Source organism: Gracilinanus agilis, chromosome 4 (genome assembly GCF_016433145.1).
Source record: "Gracilinanus agilis isolate LMUSP501 chromosome 4, AgileGrace, whole genome shotgun sequence".
Classification (NCBI taxonomy): domain Eukaryota; kingdom Metazoa; phylum Chordata; class Mammalia; order Didelphimorphia; family Didelphidae; genus Gracilinanus; species Gracilinanus agilis.
In genome coordinates, this window is record NC_058133.1 from 195,838,399 (window position 1) to 195,858,459 (window position 20,061).

The 20,061-nt window shown below is 43.2% G+C and overlaps 1 protein-coding gene across 3 annotated transcripts; it reads left to right on the forward strand.

Annotated features, from left to right (window-relative positions):
- Positions 1-4,518: 4,518 nt before the first annotated feature.
- Positions 4,519-19,426, forward strand: CDK5RAP3 (CDK5 regulatory subunit associated protein 3). Of its 3 annotated transcripts, XM_044673219.1 has the most exons (14): positions 4,525-4,610; positions 4,966-5,011; positions 6,414-6,545; positions 7,172-7,272; positions 9,156-9,204; positions 13,465-13,643; positions 13,929-14,065; positions 14,802-14,946; positions 15,525-15,635; positions 16,536-16,617; positions 17,322-17,410; positions 18,179-18,384; positions 18,781-18,952; positions 19,092-19,426. In XM_044673219.1, exons 1-14 carry the CDS (start codon positions 4,605-4,607, stop codon positions 19,155-19,157), a joined length of 1,521 nt encoding a protein of 506 aa, XP_044529154.1. In that variant the 5' UTR covers positions 4,525-4,604; the 3' UTR covers positions 19,158-19,426. The 3 variants fall into 3 exon arrangements, with proteins under 3 accessions (XP_044529153.1, XP_044529155.1, XP_044529154.1); XM_044673218.1 differs by lacking the exons at positions 18,781-18,952; positions 19,092-19,426 and having other exon boundaries at positions 4,519-4,610; positions 18,179-18,770; XM_044673220.1 differs by lacking the exons at positions 4,966-5,011; positions 18,781-18,952; positions 19,092-19,426 and having other exon boundaries at positions 4,519-4,610; positions 18,179-18,770.
- Positions 19,427-20,061: the final 635 nt, after the last annotated feature.

Below are 20,061 nucleotides of genomic sequence, written 5' to 3' on the forward strand. Positions count from 1 at the left end.
TTGAATTTGAGTGGCCAAAAAACAGTGAGGTGGGGCTGTCCAGCAGGTATTTGGCTATGAATGACTGAAAGAAAGAGAGAGATCTGGATATGTGACACCTCTATTGAAATAATAGTTGAACCCATAAGAGCTGAAATCACAAAGAGAGAGTATGTGGCAATAAAATAGAGGAGAAGGTCCAGTCCAGAGACCTAGAGGATATTCATTTCATAGGAGGCATGAGGAGTGATCTGATGGGACAGAGGAGATCCAGAAGAAGTGTCAGTCTAAGGAGGAGAGACTACCCCAGGACAGTATCTGGAGCGGGGGAATGAGGCTGAGAAGGATTGGGATAGATTCTAGCTGAAGAAAGCCTCTACCACCTGCCCACCCAGCTCCTTTTCCCCATCTGCAAACTACCGAAATTATCTCTTTTTCCCCATCTGCAAACTACTGAAATAGATAATCTCTTTCTATTTCTAATCAGGAGACAGGCATTGGCTTCCATCTCTTCCCAGACATCCCACAGGACCAAGGATCCAATTGGATCTGATTGTTAACATTTCAATGTCAGCATTTATACCCTGGAAATTGGTAAACACAACCAATAATCGTTTGATTTATTTTTTTCTTGATTTCCATACTTAAAGTAAGGAGGAAATGTAAATAATGCTATTAAAATGTGAAAAGTATATTGTGGGGCATTCAGAGGAAGAACTATAGGAGTGGAAACACAGAAGGAAAACAACTGCTTGAACACATGGGTTGATTCGGACATGATTGGGGATGTAGACTTGAAATGACCACACCAATGCAACTATCAATAATATGGAAATAAGTCTTGATTGATGACACATGTTAAAACTGGTAGAAATATGCATTGGATATGGGAGGGGGAGGTGAAGGGGAAAGTAAAAACATGAATCATGTAACCATGGAAAATTTTTCTAAAAAAATAAAATATTTAAATATTAAAAAAAAGTATATTGTGGGGGGCAGTTGGGTGGCTCAGTGGATTGAGAGCCAGGCCCAGAGACTGGAGGTCCTGGGTTCAAATATGGCCTCAGACACTTCCTAGATGTATCATCCTGGGTAAGTCACTTAACCCCCATTGTCTAACTCTCACCACAGTACACAGTATTGATTTGAAGACAAAGGTAAAGATTTTACAAATATACATAGTGCATACTTTCCCCACCCTCTCCCAGAACTGTTAAATATTTACCAACACAACACTCCTAGCTCTAAAGCACCATGATCCTTGGGCAGCTGGGTGGCACAATGGATAAAGGGCCAGGCCAGAGTCAGGAAAACCTGAGTTCAAATCCAACCTCAGACACTCACTAGTTGTGTGACCCTGGGCAAATCATTTAACTCCCATTGCCTAGTCCTTACCACTCTTTAACACAGTGTTGATTCTAGGATGGAAAGTAAGGGTTTTAAAAAACAAAAAGAACTGGAAAAAAAGGCCATGATAGGAGCAGATATTGCATTAACACATCCCAAGTGAGGAATTATGAAGGAGAAACAGAGTTCAATTATGTCATCAAAAGAAATGTATGAGCAGAAAAATTAGATGGGCTGGTCACATGGTGGGATGGGGAAGGGCTAACTTTTGGGCAGTTTGTATATACTACAGAGAATCTTGAACTGCCAGGAGAAATAGAAGACCACCCAGCATGCTAGATGGATTTCCATTTGGTGTGACCCTGGGCAAATCAAGTAGTCATTTTTTGCTTCAGTTTTCAAAACTGTAAAAAAGAGAATAATAATAGCATCTACCTCCCAGGGTCCTTGTGAAGATCGAATATTTGTAAAGCATTTTGCACTGTGGCTGGGACATTGTAGGTGCAAAATAAATAAATGTTCCTTTTTCTTCCTTTCTTTTCCCCTTGTTATATAATAGCAAGTTATACTATAACTTTGTGGTTTGCAAAATGCTTTACATGTGTTCTCATAACAACTTGGGAGGTAGGGGCTATTATTATACCCATTTTACACATGAGAAAATCGAGGCCAATAGCAGTTAAGTGACTTGCCTAGGGCCAGTTCAGGTCTGAAGCAGGATTCCAATCCAGGTCTTTATGATTCCAAGTCCAACACTCCATGAACATTACCTATCTGCAGACAAGAGAAGACAGGGGCAGCTAGGTGACACACTGGATAGAGTGCCAGGCTTCGAGTCAGGAGAATCCGAGTTGAAATTTGGCCTCAGATACTTCCTAGCTATGTGATCTTGGGTAAGGCACTGATTGCCAAACCCTTGCTGTTCTTCTGTCTTTGAACTGATACAAAGAAAGAGGGTTAGGGTTTTTAAAAAATGAAAATAAGAGAAGACAAGCTATGGGAGTCCTTTGCCCAGGAGGCAATAGCTTCAGGTAGAGTTTTTTCCCCTCTCAATCTGGGGAGGAGGGGGAAATTGTCAGGACAGACTTCACAGCGATGTTGTTCTGGGTGACTGTGGGAAGCAGGATAAGGTTGAGAACATGTGGGGTTTGGAGGTGAGTCTAAGAAAGCAAGGGTGTGAGTCGGAAACACATGGGACAGGTTGACTGGGGCAGGATCAGAGAAATGCTGGTCCCTAGCCAGAGCCACAAAAATACCACAAACCACTTGAATTTTTCCAGAGTGAAGTCATAGCTGATCAATGCTATTCAAAGTCCTGACTCTGGGAGGTGAGCTAGTTATGGGCAGTAAATATCCAGTTCTTTGGACAGAGGAGGAGACTGACAAGGTACTAGCCCCAAATTAATCCCCTCTCTTCAAGCCTTTTCCTTTCCTCTTTTCACCTTTCCCCTCAGTAAAAGTTACAACTAATCCAGGATATTTATCTAGTCACTAAGTCAACTAGGAGCTACTGGGAGTTTGAGAAGGGTGGGGAATGAGTCAAGGATATTACACTACCTTCTACTAGAAAAGGTTTAGTAAATTAGACTCATGGTCAGAGGACCCAAGCTCAAATCTCAGTTCTGCTACTTGTTACCTTTGTGACTAAACAAATATTTCTCCTCTGAGGCCTTAGTTTCAAGACATTGTGTCTATAAAAGTGGATGGTATGTCTCCTGGTACTGACCTAGAGGGTCATGTTATGCAGAGGACACACATCTGACTCCCCTGCCATTAGTAGAACAGATACACTATTTGGAGATTATCCAATAAGGGGGATGGATTCCCTGGGCCTCCTCTCACCATCCTTTGAGATCTGTGGTATCTAGTGGGGTTGGGAGGATTGAACTGAATCCCATTTGGAGAAAAACACAATGGGAGGACAAGATCTCTGTCTTCAATTATTTAAGTTTAAGGGGGCAGCTAGTGGATTGAGAGCCAGACCCAGAGATGAGAGGTCCTGGGTTCAAATCAGACCTCAGACACTTCCTAGTTGTGAGACCCTGGGCAAGTCATTTAATCCCCATTGCCTAGCCCTTACCACTCTTCTGCCTTGGATCCAATGCACAGTATTGATTCCAAGATGGTGGGTAAGGGTTAAAAAAAACCCAATAGCAACAATTATTTAAGTTCATCACTTGGAAGGGAGATAAAAATTGCCTTTTTTTCTATAACTGGTACTGTCTATAACTTTTTCCCCCTATAAACCCTGCTAATGTCCATAACTTATTTTTTCTATAATCCTGGTACTGTTTATAACTTTTTTCCCCCTTCTCTATAACCTTATTACTGTGCTTCTGGGGCCCATAACCCTGCAGAGGAGGTTAGAGGGAAGCAAATTTTGTCTTGATAGGAGAAAAAACTTCAGAACATTGAGTACTGTCCAAAATATTTGGCTGGCTGCCTCAGGAGGCAGTGAGCTCCCTATCCCTACTAGGGGTCTTCAAGTTAAGGCTGGATGACTTTTTAAAAATTAATTAAAAAAAACATTTTTCCATGTTTACATGATTCATTTTCTTTCCTTTCCCCCCTCCCAGAAGGGCTGGATGACTCCTTGTTGGGGATAGAGTAGGGGTGATAAAGGTCCCTTCGAATGCTATGATTCTGGAATTCCATGGAACAAGGAGCCAGAATTTCCTGGGAAAGAAGCAAAAAGGCCCCAAGCTCTGTCCCTGTGTAGCCTTCGGGAGAAAGCCAAGCAGAAAGTGAGATTATGAGCCAGCCTGCCCATTCTACTGATAAGAATCCAGGGATTCTGGCTTCCAGCCTTAAGAAATGCCTACAGCCACAGCCAGGGCGCCAGTTTAGGCCTCGGGACTGGGATGGAGAGAACGTCTGAGGTCACTAGGACTCAAACAACACTTCCAGCTGAGCCTTGTGGGAGCACCGGGCCGGAAGAGCCCAAGTCTGTGGCTCTCGGATGCAGCCTGCTGGCGGCATTTTGCAACCACAGCTAAAGCCCGGACTAGGTCGGCCCGCCCCTCCATCCGGCAGCACTCGTCCTGCGCATTTCCATTGGCTCTCCCTCCTCTTCTCCCGCCCCACTCAGTCTCAAGCCATTTAGATCCGGGCGAGGGGCGGGTCATGCGTCCAACGAGCCCTGATTGGTCGTTGGGAGGAGCCGACGTGGCTTATCGGGAGGGACACGTGGGCCTTACCGACCCCGGTAAACAACTAACCCAGCGTAAAAACGGAGGAGGAGGCTTTCTTATAAGGACCGGAAGCGGAAGTGAAGAAACATGCAGGTCTGGGGGAAAAGGGTCTCGTGAGGGTGGAGGACTAAGCCCCAAAAGACTTCAATTACCGGCCCACCCCCCCCAACCCCAGCCTGAACCCTACCCCACCCCACATTGCTAATCCTTCCTTTAGGCGTCTCCGCGGAAGTGGCCAATAGAACCATTAACTGACCCCCTAGAGCGCGAGCTCAGCCTCACTACTCCCCCTCCCCCTCCCTTACACTCTCGCGCGCGTACCCCACCCTTAGTGAGAAGGTTGCCGAGCAATCGAAAGAGCCTTGGAAAGGGGCGGGGCTTCCCGCCCCTCCCCGACTGGAGCGCCTCCTCTTCAGTCACGTGCTGCCCCTTCGTTGTTTCCTTCCAGGACCACCAGCACGTGCCCATTGACATCCAGACCAGTAAATTGCTTGGTACGAGGTGGTAGGGCCCGGCCGGGCTGGGCTTGGTGGGCTGGGGCCTGGGGTTGGGGCCGGTCTGGATAGAATCCAAGCTGGGATGAAGTTGTGGGGAGAAAGACCATTCTTTAAGACCATCTCCCTAGATTCCTATCACCAATTGCTCTGTTTTCTGGTGCATGGTAGCCATGGTTGTGGACAGAACCCTTAAGGCTGGATGTCCAATCTCATCTCAGCTACTCAGTGGCCATGGAGGGGGCAAGTCACATTGACTCCACAGCATCCTCTGTAAATAAGAAAGATGGTCTGGGTAGCCTAGAAGGTCACTTTTCATCTAGGGCAGGTTATGATTCTTGGTATTATAGAAAGAAAGGTCATTTCAACCTCATTTTACAGCTGACTTAAGCAAGAGGGGCAAGTAATTTGCCCCAAGTGGCAGAGCCTGATCTGACTGAATCCAGAGACCAGCACTGTTTTCATTGTACTATGATACCTCTCTTGCTTTAGGGGAAGAGAGTGACTTTTGTGGTTTACTTTATCACTTGACTGAACTAGCTTTGTCTCTGGATTCAAAGGGTCTGATTTCAAATCTTGCCTCTGAAGCTTTCTATACGTGTGACCTCACTGAAGTTATTTAATCTCTTGGGTCATCAGTTTCCTCATTTGTAAAATGAGAGCCTTAGAGTAGATGGCACCTGAGATCCCCTAGCCATCCCTTCTCTGTTCCCTGTGTTGTTTTTTCGTAGTCTGGTCATGGGTGTTGTTGAGCTTATCTTGAATATAATGGATAGAAAGCCAAGAATCCTGAGTTGATTCTCTTGATGACTGAAGAAAACAAACCAAGTCCCTTTATAGTCAATATCAAAGACAGAACTTGAACCCAGGTCTTAATGACTTCAAGGCTGTACTCTATTCACTAAGCCTGGAAGCCCAGGATCACAGATAATAGGAGCTTAGAGCTAAAAATGACCTCTAGAGACCTAGTCCAACCCTAAGATCTAGTCAGTCTTACAGTTGAAGAAACAGCTCCAAAGAGAGATGACATGCCTAAGATCACATAAGTAGACCTTAAAGTAGGAAAACTACGCATCCTCTCTTAAAAATCAGTACTTGTTTGGCTGTGTAGCACTTCCTTCCTTATCAATGCCAACTTGAGCTCTTCCTATATCTTTGTATTAATTTTATTACCTTATAAAGATCATAATGAATAGGAAGACAAGTTCCCAAGGCCCATTTAGCCACTAGCTTTTCTATTAAAACTTCTTTGGGGGGGGGCCTTCTCCTTCTTCACCCTTCAGATAAATTTTTGCTTATTGGAAGGTAAATTGCAAATTTCTGAACTCTCTTGGGGATCTTTGTTTATTTATGTGGTTTGGGTAACCCCTGGGGGACTCTTACCTGAGTGTTTCTGGTACAGACTGGCTGGTGGACAGGAGGCATTGCAATCTGAAATGGCAGAGCTTGGTGTTAACTATCCGAGAGAAGATAAATGCAGCCATCCAGGACATGCCAGAAAGCCAGGAGATTGCACAGCTGCTCTCTGGATCTTGTGAGTGGATCAGGCACTTAGTTTCTTTTTGTTTCTGTTATCTTTTGTTTTTATATCACCTTAATTTCCCACTATATCTCCTCACAGAGCACCACCCTTAATTTAAAAAAAATTTTTTTAAATTGTATTTTTTCCCTTCCAGAAGTTTTCTGCCTTTCTCATCACCCCTCTTGCCAAGGTAGCAAGCAGTCTGATATATGTTATTCTATATATGCCTTCATGCAATACATAGTTCCATATTCATCATGTTGAATTCACTTCTATTCTAACATCACATCAACAAAGTATCATATCCTAGTCCCCCACTTCTAGAAAGAAGGAATAGAGATGCATTTCCATCTCTTCTTTGGGCCATAGCATTCAGTTTTAATTTTTTGTTGTGGTTCTTTCTAGTTTACATTGTTAGAGTCATTATGTACATTGTTTTCCTTTTTCTACTTTTTTTTGCATTGGGTCATATAAATCTTCCTATTCTCTAAATTCTTCCTTGTTATCATTTCTAACAGTTTTATTCTGTTGCATTTGTGTACCAAGAGATTGAGTAGTTTTCCTTCAACCTTTAGCCACAGGTGTAGGTGAGGAGTGGGCTTTATAAACACTAATCAGCTTTCTTTCATGGCTTTCAGACATTCACTACTTCCATTGCCTGCAAATTGTGGACCTCCTCAAAGGCACTGAAGCCTCCACAAAAAATATTTTTGGCCGCTACTCTTCACAGAGAATGAAGGTGAATGTGGATTAGTGGGGTGGGGACATGCCAACCAATGAATCTGAGTTTAAGAGAGACATCATGGTATACTGAAAAATGTCTTTGAATTGGAGTCAGGAAAGAGCTAAGTTTAAATGCAATTTCCTACACTATGTAACCATGAGCGAGTCACTGTATTTTTCTCAGCCACAATTTCTTCATTTGTATAATACAGATACCTGTAGTACCTCCTTCATGAAGCTCTTTTTGAGGATGAGATAATGTATGTATGTATGTAAAGCATTTTGTAAACTTTCACATACTGTATAAAGGCAGTTATTAAGATTCTCTCTGATGATTTGTGGGCCTAGAAGACTCTATCATCTCTAAGGTCCCTTCCAGCTTTAAATCTTATGATTCTTTGAAGAATTTTAAAAATGCATTTTAAATGATACTTTTTTTTAATGCCACTAGAATGTTCCCCAGTATCTTTCTCCCCTCCTTCCTAGAGAGCCATCCCATATAATAACAAAAAATATTTTTAAAGAAAAAAATCACCAAAACTGATCAGTACATCTAAAATGTCTGAAAATATGTGCAAGATACCACACCCTTCATGTAAACATGTTAACTTTTCTAAAAAATAAATATTATTAAATGTTAAAAAAAAAAGATACCACACCCTTGGACCTTTCAGATTTTCAAATGAGTGAGGCAGGGGTAAGTGTTATCATATTTCTTTTTTGGAGCCGTGCTTATTCTTTTTTTTTTTTAATACATTAAAAAAAAATTTTTTTTAAACCCTTAACTTGTGTGTATTAGTTCCTTGGTGGAAGATTGGTAAGGGTAGGCAATGGGGGTCAAGTGACTTGCCCAGGGTCACACAGCTGGGAAGTGTCTGAGGCCGGATTTGAACCTAGGACCTCCTGTCTCTAGGCCTGGCTCTCACTCCACTGAGCTACCCAGCTGCCCCCACCCCCCGTGCTTATTCTTTATAATTTTGCAGATTTCACTTCTGATTGTTTTGTGGTTCTGCCCATTCATATTATTGTGACCATTGTACATATCATTTTTTCTGTGCTTTTCTGTATTCATCATGCTCATTATTTCTTATAGCTCAGTAGTATCTCAATACATTTATGTATTATAATTCGTTTAGCCAGTCTCTGTCTTTGAACAGTAAGATGACCTCTTTTCAGATTTACATATAAACATTTCCTGAAAATTATCTCTGCATAGTAAATGCCAATAGAGGCTTCCTTTTTCATTTTGTTTATATTTCAAACTTAGATTGTTTTGGGGATTACTTGCTTGGCTCCACACTTTAAACTGAGTACATTTAGCCATTGACAGCTAGATGGCTTAGTAGAGCACTGAGTCTGGTATCAGGAAGATCCGAGTTCAAATCCATTCTCAGACACTACCTGGGCAAGTCACTTAATCTCTATTTGCCTCTGGAGAAGGAAATAGCACCACTTCATTATCTTTGCCAAGAAAAACCCCATAGACAGTGTCGGTATGATATGGTCTATGGCAGTGATAGGCAAATTTTTTAGAGGGGGCCAAAGGAAAGGAAATGCTCTTCTTTCAGTCTGTTTCTAAGGCAACTCTTTCGAAGTTTCATTGTATTGTATCCTACTCATTGTATTTGTCAGATTAGGAATAATGTCTCATAGCCAGATAGAATATTTCAGGGGGCCGCATCTGGCCCTCGGGCTGTAGTTTGCCCATCTATGGGGTCAGGAAGAGTTGGACCCAAATGAACCACAACAATTTAGCCATTGTTCTGAGTTAATAGAAATAGAATAGGCCTTTTAAGTGTCTGATTTAGGTACCAGCCTCCCTCTTGGAGCCTCCTGGAAGTTGAGTTGTGACACAGCTACTATTGCTTATCCTTACTCACTTTGCATTTCTCGTTTCAGGACTGGCAGGAGATCGTGTCCTTATATGAGAAAGATAGCACTTACCTTGGTAAGGTGACCCAACCTCAGGATGCAAATAGGAAAACAGACTCTTAAATGTTCCCAAGAGCTTCCATGAAATTCAAGTTGGAAGCATGAGCAATGAGTATATATGGGAAGCAGAAGGGAACTTATAATAGTTTTCCTAAGTTTGACGTTTTGATAGATTTATATTGCTAGGGAAATGCTGTAGATATTGCTAAACTAGCTTTTAGTGAAATGTTTAATAGGGTCTTGTGTTATATTTTGTATAAGATGAAAAATACTGACCAGGTAATAGTACAATTAGGAGATTTGACTAAACAAGAAATAAAATAGAATGTCACTGAGCTATAAGAAATAAATGAATATGATGAATACAGAAAAGCATGGAAAGAAAATAATGACTACAGTGATGTAAATGGGAAGAACCGCAAAACTATCCAAAGCGAATTTTTCAAAATCACAAAGATAAATGGGTGGACCCAAAGAATTGTTCCTTGTCAACCTGAAAGGAGGTTTCTAATGATTTATGCTCAGCCCTATGATATTTAACAATTTTTTCTCAACACTTTTGATAAAGACAGATGGCACATTTATCAGATTTACAAATGGTCCATTGCTACAGACAGAAGCTAACACATAGATGGTAGTTAAGATCCAGTAAACTCTTGAGAATCTAGGATGTTGGACAGAACCTAATAAGAATTAATATAAAACCTTCACTTGGGTTCCAAAATCAACTGCCCAGGTGGGCATGGGATGAAGATGAGATAAAGCATGATTAGATGGTAGGCCTTGTCAGAAAGCGATAGGTGTGTTAGTGGACTCAACATGACAACAGTGTGGCACCCCCTAAAGCTCATCAGCCTTAGGCTTCATTACAAGAGGCAGAGGGTTTAGGACCTGAAAAGCTTTGGTGCTGCTCTCTGCCCTGGATCTTTGTTTTTTTTTTTGTATTTTTACAACTTTAAGTTTATTTAATTAATTAGTTTGGAATATTTTTCCATGGCATGTTCTTTCCCTCTCCTCCTCCCACCACCCCTCTCCCATAGCCAACGAGCAATTCCACTGGGTTTTACATGTGTCATTGATCCAGACCTATTTTCATATTATTAACATTTGCACGAGGGTGATCATGTAGAGTCCACATCCCCAATCATATCCCCATCAATCTATGTGATCAAGCAGTTGTTTTTCTTCTGTGTTTCTACTCCCATAGTTCTTTCTCTGGATGTGGATAGTGTTGTTTCTCATAAGTTCCTCTGGATTGTCCTGGATCATTGCATTGCTGCTAGTAGAAAAGCTTATTACATTTGATTGTGCCACAGTGTATCAGTTTCTGTGTACAGTGTTCTCCTGGTTCTGCTCCTTTCACTCTGCATCAGTTCCTGGAGGTCATTCCAGTTCACATGGAATTCCTCCAGTTCACTATTCCTTTGAGCACAATAGTATTCCATCACCAACAGATGTCACAATTTGTTCAGCCATTCCCCAATTGAAGGGCATCCCTTCATTTTCCAATTTTTTGCCACCACAAAGAGCACAGTTATAAATATTTTTGTACAAGTCTTTTTCCTTATGATCTCTTTGGGGTATAAACACAGCATTGGTATGGCAGTCTTTTCTTTTCTTTTCTTTTCTTTTTAATTTTAATTGTAATTTTGAATATTTTCCCATAGTTACATGTTTCATGTTCTTTCCCTCTACCCTAAACCTCCCTCCCTCCCTAAGTAGTTGATGCACAATTCCACTGGGTTTTACATGTATCATTGATTAAGACCTAATTCCATATTATTGATAGTTGGACTAGAGTTATCATTTAATGTCTACATCCCCAATAATATCTCCATCAGCCCATGTGTTCAAGCTGTTGTTTTTCTTCTATGTTTCTACTTCCACTCTTCTTCTGAATGTGGCTCATTTTCTTTCTCATAAGTCCCTCAGCCTTGCTCTGGATCCTTGCATTGCTGCTAGTAGAGAAGCCTGTTATGTTCGATTGTACCACAGTGTATTAGTCTCTGTGTACAATGTTCTCCTGGATCTGCACCTTTTGCTCTGCATCAATTCCTGGAGGTCATTCCAGTTCACATGGAATTCCTCCAGCTCATTTTTCCTTTGAGCACAATAGTATTCCATCACCAACAAATACCACAATTTGTTCAGCCATTCCCCAATCAAAGGACATTCCCGCATTTTCCAATTTTTTGCCACCACAAAGAGCGCAGCTATAAATATTTTTGTACAAGTCATTTACCTTATGATCTCTTTGGGGTATAAACCCAGCAGTGGTATGGCTGGGTCAAAAGGCAAATAGTCTTTTAAAGCCCTTTAAGCATAGTTCCAAATTGCTATCCAGAATGGTTGGATCAATTCACAACTCCACCAGCAATGCATTAATGTCCCAATTTTGCCACACCCAACATTCACCACTTTTCTGTCCTGTTAGCTAATCTTCTAGGTGTGAGGTGGTACCTCAGAGTTGTTTTGATTTGCATTTCTCTAATTATAAGAGATTTAGAACACTTTTTCATGTGTTTGTTGATGGTTTTGATTTCTTTATCTGAAAATTGCCTATTCATGTCCCTTGCCCATTTATCAATTGGGGAATGGCTTGATTTTTTGTACAATTGATTTAGCTCCTTAAATATTTGAGTAATTAGACCTTTGTTCGAGTCTTTTGTTATAAAGATCCTTTCCCAATTTGTTGCTTCCCTTCTAATTTTGGTAGCATTGGTTTTGTTTGTACAAAAACTTTTTAAGTTAATGTAGTCAAAATTATTTATTTTACATTTTGTAATTTTTTCTAACTCTTGCTTGGTTTTAGAATCTTTCTTTTCCCAGAGGTCTGACAAGTATACTATTCTGTGCTCACCTAATTTACTTATCATTTCCTTCTTTATATTCAAGTCATTCACCCATTCTGAATTTATATTGGTGTAGGGTGTGAGATGTTGATCTAGACTCAATCTCTCCCATTTTGTTTTCCAATTTTCCCAGCAGTTTTTTTCAAATAGTGGGTTTTTGTCCCAAAAGCTGGGTTCTTTCGGTTTATCTTAGACTGTCTTGCTGAGGTCGCTTACCCCAAGTCTATTCCATTGATCCTCCCTTCTGTCTCTTAGCCAGTACCATGTTGTTTTGATGACTACTGCTTTATAGTACAATTTAAGATCTGGTACTGCTAGGTCACTTTCCTTCATATTTTTTTTCATTATTTCCCTTGATATTCTTGGTCTTTTGTTCTTCCAAATGAACTTTGTTATAATTTTTTCTAATTCAGTAAAAAAGTTTTTTGGTAGTTTGATAGGTATAGTACTAAATAAGGAAATTAATTTGAGTAGGATGATCATTTTTATTATGTTAGCTTATCCTACCCAGGAGCATTCAATGTTTTTCCAAATGTTTAGATCTAGTTTTAATTGTGTGGAAAGGGTTTCATAGTTGTGTTCATATAATTCCTGTGTTTGTCTTGGCAGATAGATTCCTCAATATTTTATATTGTCTAGGGTGATTTTAAATGGAATTTCTCTCTCTAACTCTCAGGCAGTCTTTTAAAGCCCTTTTGCCCTGGATCTTTCTGTTCAGGTTTGGAGGACCACATTTTAGGGAGAATGTTGAGATGTGTGGAGGATGGCCAAAGGAGCATAACTGAGTTGGTGAAGGACCTCAAGATCATTTTACATGAAAATTGATTGAAGACATTTGGGGTATTTAACCTGGAGAAGAACAAGTTTAGGGAATGCATGACAGTATTTGCAGGGCTGTTGTAGAAAAGTAGGATTTGATTTTTGTTCTGGCTGACTTATGATTATTAAGAGGAAGTTGTAGAAAGGCAAATTTTAAAGTAAAACGTTCTAATCATTAGATCATCTAAACATGGGGTGTGTTGCTTTGAAGGCTAAATGGCCATTTAGTGGATGTTTTAGAGTAGTTCTCATTCAGGTAAATAGAGTAGCCAGACTCAGAGATTCAGTTTCTATTAACCTGATTATTTATTTTAAAAGGATCTCAGTAGTGGAGGGGGAGCTTATGCTCAGGAAATGCCACTGTCCATAGAACTTGTGTGTGTGTGTGTGTACGTGTGTGTGTGTACGTGTACATATACATACATGCCTTCACCCACCGGCTGCTAAGCTGCATCTCTGGAATACAGTATGGGCAGTTTCCTCCTTCTCTATTCTGTTCCCTTAGAATGCCTAGAGGTAGTCTACTCCATTGTGAATCCTGGAGGAAATTTGCCTTATAGTTTGAGTTCTGAACAAGTATTTTTGCCTCCTTCCCTTTGCTCCAGTGGAGATCTCTAGCCTCCTAGTTCGGAATGTTAGCTATGAGATACCCTCCTTGAAGAAGCAGATCGCCAAGTGTCAGCAATTGCAGCAGGAATATAGCCACAAGGAGGAAGAGTGCCAGCTGGGAGCTGTGGAGATGAAGGAGCGCTTCTATAACTCCTGCAAGCAGTATGGCATCACTGTGAGTGAGATGCAGGCGCAATTCCTGGGTCACAGAGATGCTTGCTTGGGGCCTTCTATCTCACTCTGGAGCCAGAGTTGTAGGAGAACATTGGATGACATAGTGTTCCAACTTGTCTAGCTCCAGGGTGTTTTTTTTGTTTTGTTTTGTTTTGTTTTTTAAGATTTCCTCTCTAGTCCTCTTCGCATGCTGTTTTTGACCCATCTCACTAGACTCCAGGGTTCCCATTAAGCTTTAGCTTCCCACTGCTTCCATATTAGCTCATCTCCCCTACTCTCTCTCCAGGGGCACAGTGTCCGAAGGGAGTTGCTGGCACTGGTGAAGGAGTTGCCGAGTTTGTTGACTGAAACTGGGGCCAAGGTTGAGTCCCTGTGGGAAGCTATTGAGCTCTACCAGGCCTGTGTGGGGTTTGTGTGTGAAAGGTAAATAAAGGGCCCTTTTTCCTTTATTCAGCATATTTCAACAAATGCTTACTAAGTGCTTACTGTTTATAGAGTTCTGTGTATCTCTGAGAAAAAGATATAAACTTTAGATACGCAAGTTAGATAAGGTATAGTGATGGCTCTCATGAATCTAATAGCCAGTAGTGAATATCACATATATATGACCATATTTGTGACTATGGTCAGATTAGAAAACTGTGGTATAGATTAATATATGGAAAATATTGTGCGTGGTTTGGGTAGTTGAGGGGGGGAAATGCTGTCGACTTTGGAAATCAGGAAAGACTTTTTGGAAGAGGTGGTATTTTGGTTGGATTTTAAAAGATGAATATAAATTTATCAAGGAGGAAGGAACGAGGGAAGGTTATTCAAGCACATAAGGAATGGTGTGAGCAAAGATGCAGAGGTTGGAAAGCCCAGGGCATAAGGGACCCATAGTGTGTAATCCAATTTGGCTAAAATGTGTAGTACATAAAGGGAAATGGTGTGAGGACCGGGAGGGAGCAGTTGTTCATTCTCCCTGGCTATTGTTTCTTCTTTTCAGCCTACTTTTTAACCAAAGCTGGGTTTTTCCGTTTCTCACTACCCAAATTTAGCAAAGAAAACAGCCACTATATAGGCCTCTCCCCTAAGAAGAGGCAGTTCCATAGGTAGTGTAGCTCAGGTGATAATGCCATAACTGACCAGTGGGAAGATAATGATTTATGTGTTGAAGCCCCACTGAGCAGGTGGTTCCCATGCTGAGACACGTGCAGAAGCGGGGAAACACAACTGTGTATGAATGGAGGACAGGGACAGAGCCTACAGAGGTGGAGCGGCCCAGTTTGGAGGAGCCCCCAGAGCAGGTGGCGGATGATGCGGTAAGCTTTGGCTTTTGTGTGGAGGCTCCCACCCCACACGGAGTCCATTACTTCTGCCTCTACCAGTAGCCAGAGCCACACAACCTGTTTTCAGTTCCCTGGAGGAACATGGGGAGGGTCTGAGACTTTAGAAGTACAGATCAGAGAGGTCTGGCTCTTGAGCCCCTATACCAAAGGGGTGGCAGCCTAGGAAAGACTCTCATCTGGGGAATTATCTTTGGACCAGCCACCCTGCTTGTACTGTATCATCTGTCCCCTATATGTAGAAGTCACAACATCACAATTGTACCTTGTGTTAGGTCTCAGCAGAAACCCAGCGAAAGGAATGGAGCAGGTAGAACAGTAGATAAGACAGCCTGGTCTGGAATCAGGAAGACCTGGGTTCACATCTGGCCTCAGATACTTCCTAGCAGAATGACCCTGGGCAAGTCACTTAATCCCAATTGCCTAACCCTGACAACTCTTCTGTCTTAAGACTAGTCAATACTTAGGAAGGGAAGGATTTAAAAGGAAACAAAAAAAAGGAACAAGACAACAGACCTAGCTCATTTCTTTGCATTTCCATTCCTGTTTTCCAGATTGACTGGGGCAACTTTGGGATAGAGTCAACTTCAGAGGGGATTAAGTATGGCATCTCTGCTGAGACAGATGAAATTGACTGGGGAATCTCACTGGAGCCCGATTCAAAGGTTAGGTTTCAGTGCTTGAGAAATCACCTTTTCGTGGCCATATCGGTGACAACTACTTAGATCATAAGAAAAGACACCTGTGTTCCAGACTGTCCCACTGGATACATCCTTCGCTTCAGGAAATTTTCTATCCAGGATGCAGCAACTTTTGATACTCTCTCTTCTAAACTTTCTACTTCTGTTGTTGGGGAATCTGGGCATATAGTGTAAGTTGGAATACACAGACCTGGGAGGGGCAAATGGTTCCACCTCAGGGTTGGGATGCTGGAACAAGGGAGAAGAGACCTTTCCTAATGCTGTTAAGACACCACTCATTGATTTTTGACACTTAAATTATTCAGAACAAACAACTCCTTCCCCTTCCCCTTCTCCTACTCCTAGAAAAATTTGAAGGGCTGGAGAGAGGATCAGTGGGTAACTTGTGAAAACCTGAGAGGAGTGGTAGGGGAAGTCCACAGGTGGTGGTGGTAGTGGCTCCAGGTGCCAACTTTGCTAACATGCCCTAGGTTGTCGAGTCCTGCCATTGTCCAAGTCTGTATTATTGAACTTTTCAAGATAATTAAAACCATGTATTTGGGCCATCCTCATTCTTTTCTTTTTTTTCTTTTTTTTTTTTTTAAACCCTTGTACTTCGGTGCATTGTCTCATAGGTGGAAGAGTGGCAAGGGTGGGCAATGGGGGTCAAGTGACTTGCCCAGGGTCACACAGCTGGGAAGTGGCTGAGGCCAGGTTTGAACCCAGGACCTCCTGTCTCTAGGCCTGATTCTCACTCCACTGAGCTACCCAGCTGCCCCTCTTTTCTTTCTTTCTTTTTTTTTCTTTCTGGTCTATAAAGCCTTTATTCTGTAGGACAGTTTTCCTGACCCTGCATCTTAATGGGATTTTTTGGTTTCTTTCCAGGAAGCTGGTAATGAAGGAATAAATTGGGGAGATGGAGATGCTGATCCCTTGCAGATAACAGTGGTAGAAGCAGGAACTGAGGGTATGTTCCTCATCCCTTGCTGTCCAGTTTAAAAGCAGTGAACTTGCAGACTTCTCTGGGGTCAAGATCTGAGGACACAAAGATGCTGCAGTGACTGAAAGTTTCTACTCCTTTGGCTTTATTTTTACATTCTTCTTGTGGGAAGAGGGGTTGATTGTGATACAGGGCTTGAAATAAAGCTTAGACACACTTGGCTTTCTCTTTCCCAAGGTCCCTTTGAGACCCAAGTGTCCATGTGGCCTCCTGAAAGCTGGTCTTGCCAAGTAGTGCCAGGAGTCACTGGGCTCTGAAGTCAGTTCCTGGGAATCATGTGGGGTGAGAGCTAGGGGGAAAAGTAATGTAGTAACAAGAATCTACCGCCAGAGGACACTGTGGTATGAAACTTGGTCATGCTTCAGAACTGGTGTGAGCCTGGACCTTTTGTTGCAAAGTCCCAACATTTATCTTCATTCTAAACCTTTTTCTGGATTCTCTCATCACTTAGCCAGGTGGTCATTGGTCTCAGGCCCTCTAGGACATTCAAGACAGGCTGGGCCTTCTCCTTCCATTCAAGAGAAGGGGAGGAGGGTTATTGCTTAGGTGGGGAAAGAACATGTTCTTTACAGCCGGGAGAGCCAGGGGCCTCTTGTCTATAAGACTTTTCTTTCCTGCCTTGGCAAATCTCCTTTAGGTTCTACTTTATTGTCTTGTTTTTCTTCTGGCAGCTCCAGAAGGTGTCGCAAGGGGTCCAGATGCTCTGACTCTTCTTGAATACCCTGAAACCCGGAATCAGTTTATTGATGAACTCATGGAGGTACTAGGAGTTCTGAGAATTAGGAGAAAGTAGCTTAATGAATTCTGGGGGAGGAAGATGATTGCAAAATATGCGGCCTTTCCTTTACCTTTTTGTGTATAAAGTTCTTCCTGTAGAGATTCACCTGGTATCACTGTCAGTGGTAGTGTAAGTGTAGGACAGTTTTATATTAGCCTCCTAAGAAGTCATTGAAAAAAGTGTGAATGGTTTGGAGCTCTTTGGAACCCTGTTTCTTAGCACAGAAGTTCATGGGGTAGCATCTGGGGTATCCTGACTCCTTTGCCTGAGATCCTTGGTGTCATTTCTCCCCTGGCACTCAGCCCCATGACTTCTGCCTTTTATTATGGCTAGACAAAGTGTGCCTGGGATCTTCAGGTTTCCTTTTTCCTTAGGTCAATGGTTCTCAGATGATCCCTTTAGACCATCTCCTCCATACATCTTCTTCTGTACGCCCCTTTGAGTTGATTCAGTTTGGCCCATCTGACCCATGTCATTTCTCACTCCCTGGGGAAGGGAGAGATGTAGGGCCGGGTGAGGCACATGGCGCTGGTGCCAGGTTATGGGGCAAAGGAATGAGACCAGACTCGGCTTCAAGCTGTCGTTCTGGTCAGCGAGTTTCTCCCCTTTACCCAGACCCCAAGCAAAGCACTTCCTATTCTTGGACAGGCCCAAGGCTCTTTGGCGGGGGCTTAAAGACTCACTCAACTACCAAAGACTTAACCAGACTTTGTAAACAGTGTTCTCACCCAACCTGTTCTCTTTTCTCAGTTGGAAATCTTCTTGTCCCAGAGAGCCCTGGAGATGAGTGAAGAGGCAGATATCCTATCAGTGAGCCAGTTCCAACTGGCTCCGCCCATCCTGCAGGGTCAGACCAAAGCCCAGATGGTTGCCATGGTGTCAACTCTGCAGGATCTGATTGGCCAGCTCACTAGTCTTCGAATGCAACACCTGTTTATGATCCTGGCCTCACCAAGGTCTGGCTTCCCCCTGGAGTGGTGGTTGCTTTGGGTGACAGTGTGGTCTGGGGCTTCCTCTCAGGCTCCTTCATCCACAGCAGCCCTTCCTTATCTCTTCTTGATCCCTTACTACATCTCCCTGTTTCCCGATTTCCCCCACTGTCTCCTTGTGCTCTCAGGGTTCAGTGAGGTGTGGATGGGGGTACCATGCACTATTTGTCTGTGCAGAGTATTTCCCCAGGGCCCAGAACAAGGTAGCTCATTCCTTGGAGAGGAGGAGTTTCAGAGTTTGGGGTCAGGTGCCAAAATACTGGTCATCCCTGGATGTTGCCCGGCAAGTACGGTCAGGTCATGAGGCCATAACCCCACTGTCGGTGATTATACCTAATGCTTTGGCCTGGGCTTCTCATCCAGGTATGTGGATCGAGTGACTGATCTACTCCAGCAGAAACTGAAGCAGTCAGAACTGTTGGCCCTGAAGAAAGAGCTGATGGTCCAGAAGAGGCAGGAAGCTCTGCAGGAGCAGGCATCCCTGGAGCCCAAACTGGACCTGCTGATAGAGAAGACGAAAGAGCTGCAGAAGCTGGTAAGAGATGGAAAGCAGCGAGGCTGTGGCCAGGGCGTCGGGGCTTGGCCAGCGTGAGGCCAGCCTTGAGAATGCAAAGCCCCATGTTCTCCCTCTTGTCTGTCCCCTGTGAGCCTCACTCACCGTCACTGTCTTGCAGATCGAAGCAGACATTTCCAAAAGATACAACGGCCGCCCCGTGAACCTGATGGGAACCTCCCTGTGATGTCTCCTGCCTTCTCACTTGCTCAGCCTTTGGGACAGAGGCGTGCCAGACAGGATGGCAATGCTGTAGGCCTCTCTAGTTGGAACAGGCAGCAAATGGGGAGATGGTCAACAAGAAAACCTCAAAAAACTGTGTGAAGGGGAGGTTTTAGAGAACTTGCTCTTTGGTTCTTTACACTGTGAGAAGCCATCTTGTTTGGCTTTGCAGTCTGCTTGCCTATACCCACTGTTTCCAGTTTGATAGGGCTTAATTAAAAAAAAATGCATCAAGTCTCGCTCGTGGTTTCTCACCCGCCATGGCTTCTCCTGCACATAGGTTAATGAGGGTGGAGAAGACTTTGCTGATAGCAGGGGCCTTCCCTCTCTCCATGGCCAGGTCTTCCCTGCCACATGGCCAACCCATGGTCAGAGAGGAGCTGGACGGAGTGGGCAGAGCTGTATTTTCCTCTTATGGCTCACCTTTAGGCAGAGGGAAGATGGGACTAGGGGTGGGAGAGTCTGACATGGAGACAGAAGCCACCACCGTAGTACTTCAGGGATTCTCCACTTCCCACACAAACTTGCTTCATTCACGATGGGACGAGGCTGCCCCCCACCGGAGCACCCCTTTCCCGAACCGCCTCCCACCCCTACTCCCCACGAAGGGCTGGGGGATGGAGGTGGGGGTGGCCGGCAATTCGATTTTAATTTCATAGCAGAGCAGTTGATTCATGGCTCTTTGTCGCTGGCGTTGACTCCTGTAATGACTTTCCATCAAAATGAAAAGTGGAGTGACACCACTCATTATTCCTGCTGCTTGTTATCTCAGTTCTGGGGAGGGCCGCCCCCTCCCCACTGCCTTTCAGCCTACCCGGACAGTGAGTGATGGCCCCTATTAATCACCGACCCCGCGGACTTCAGCGGAC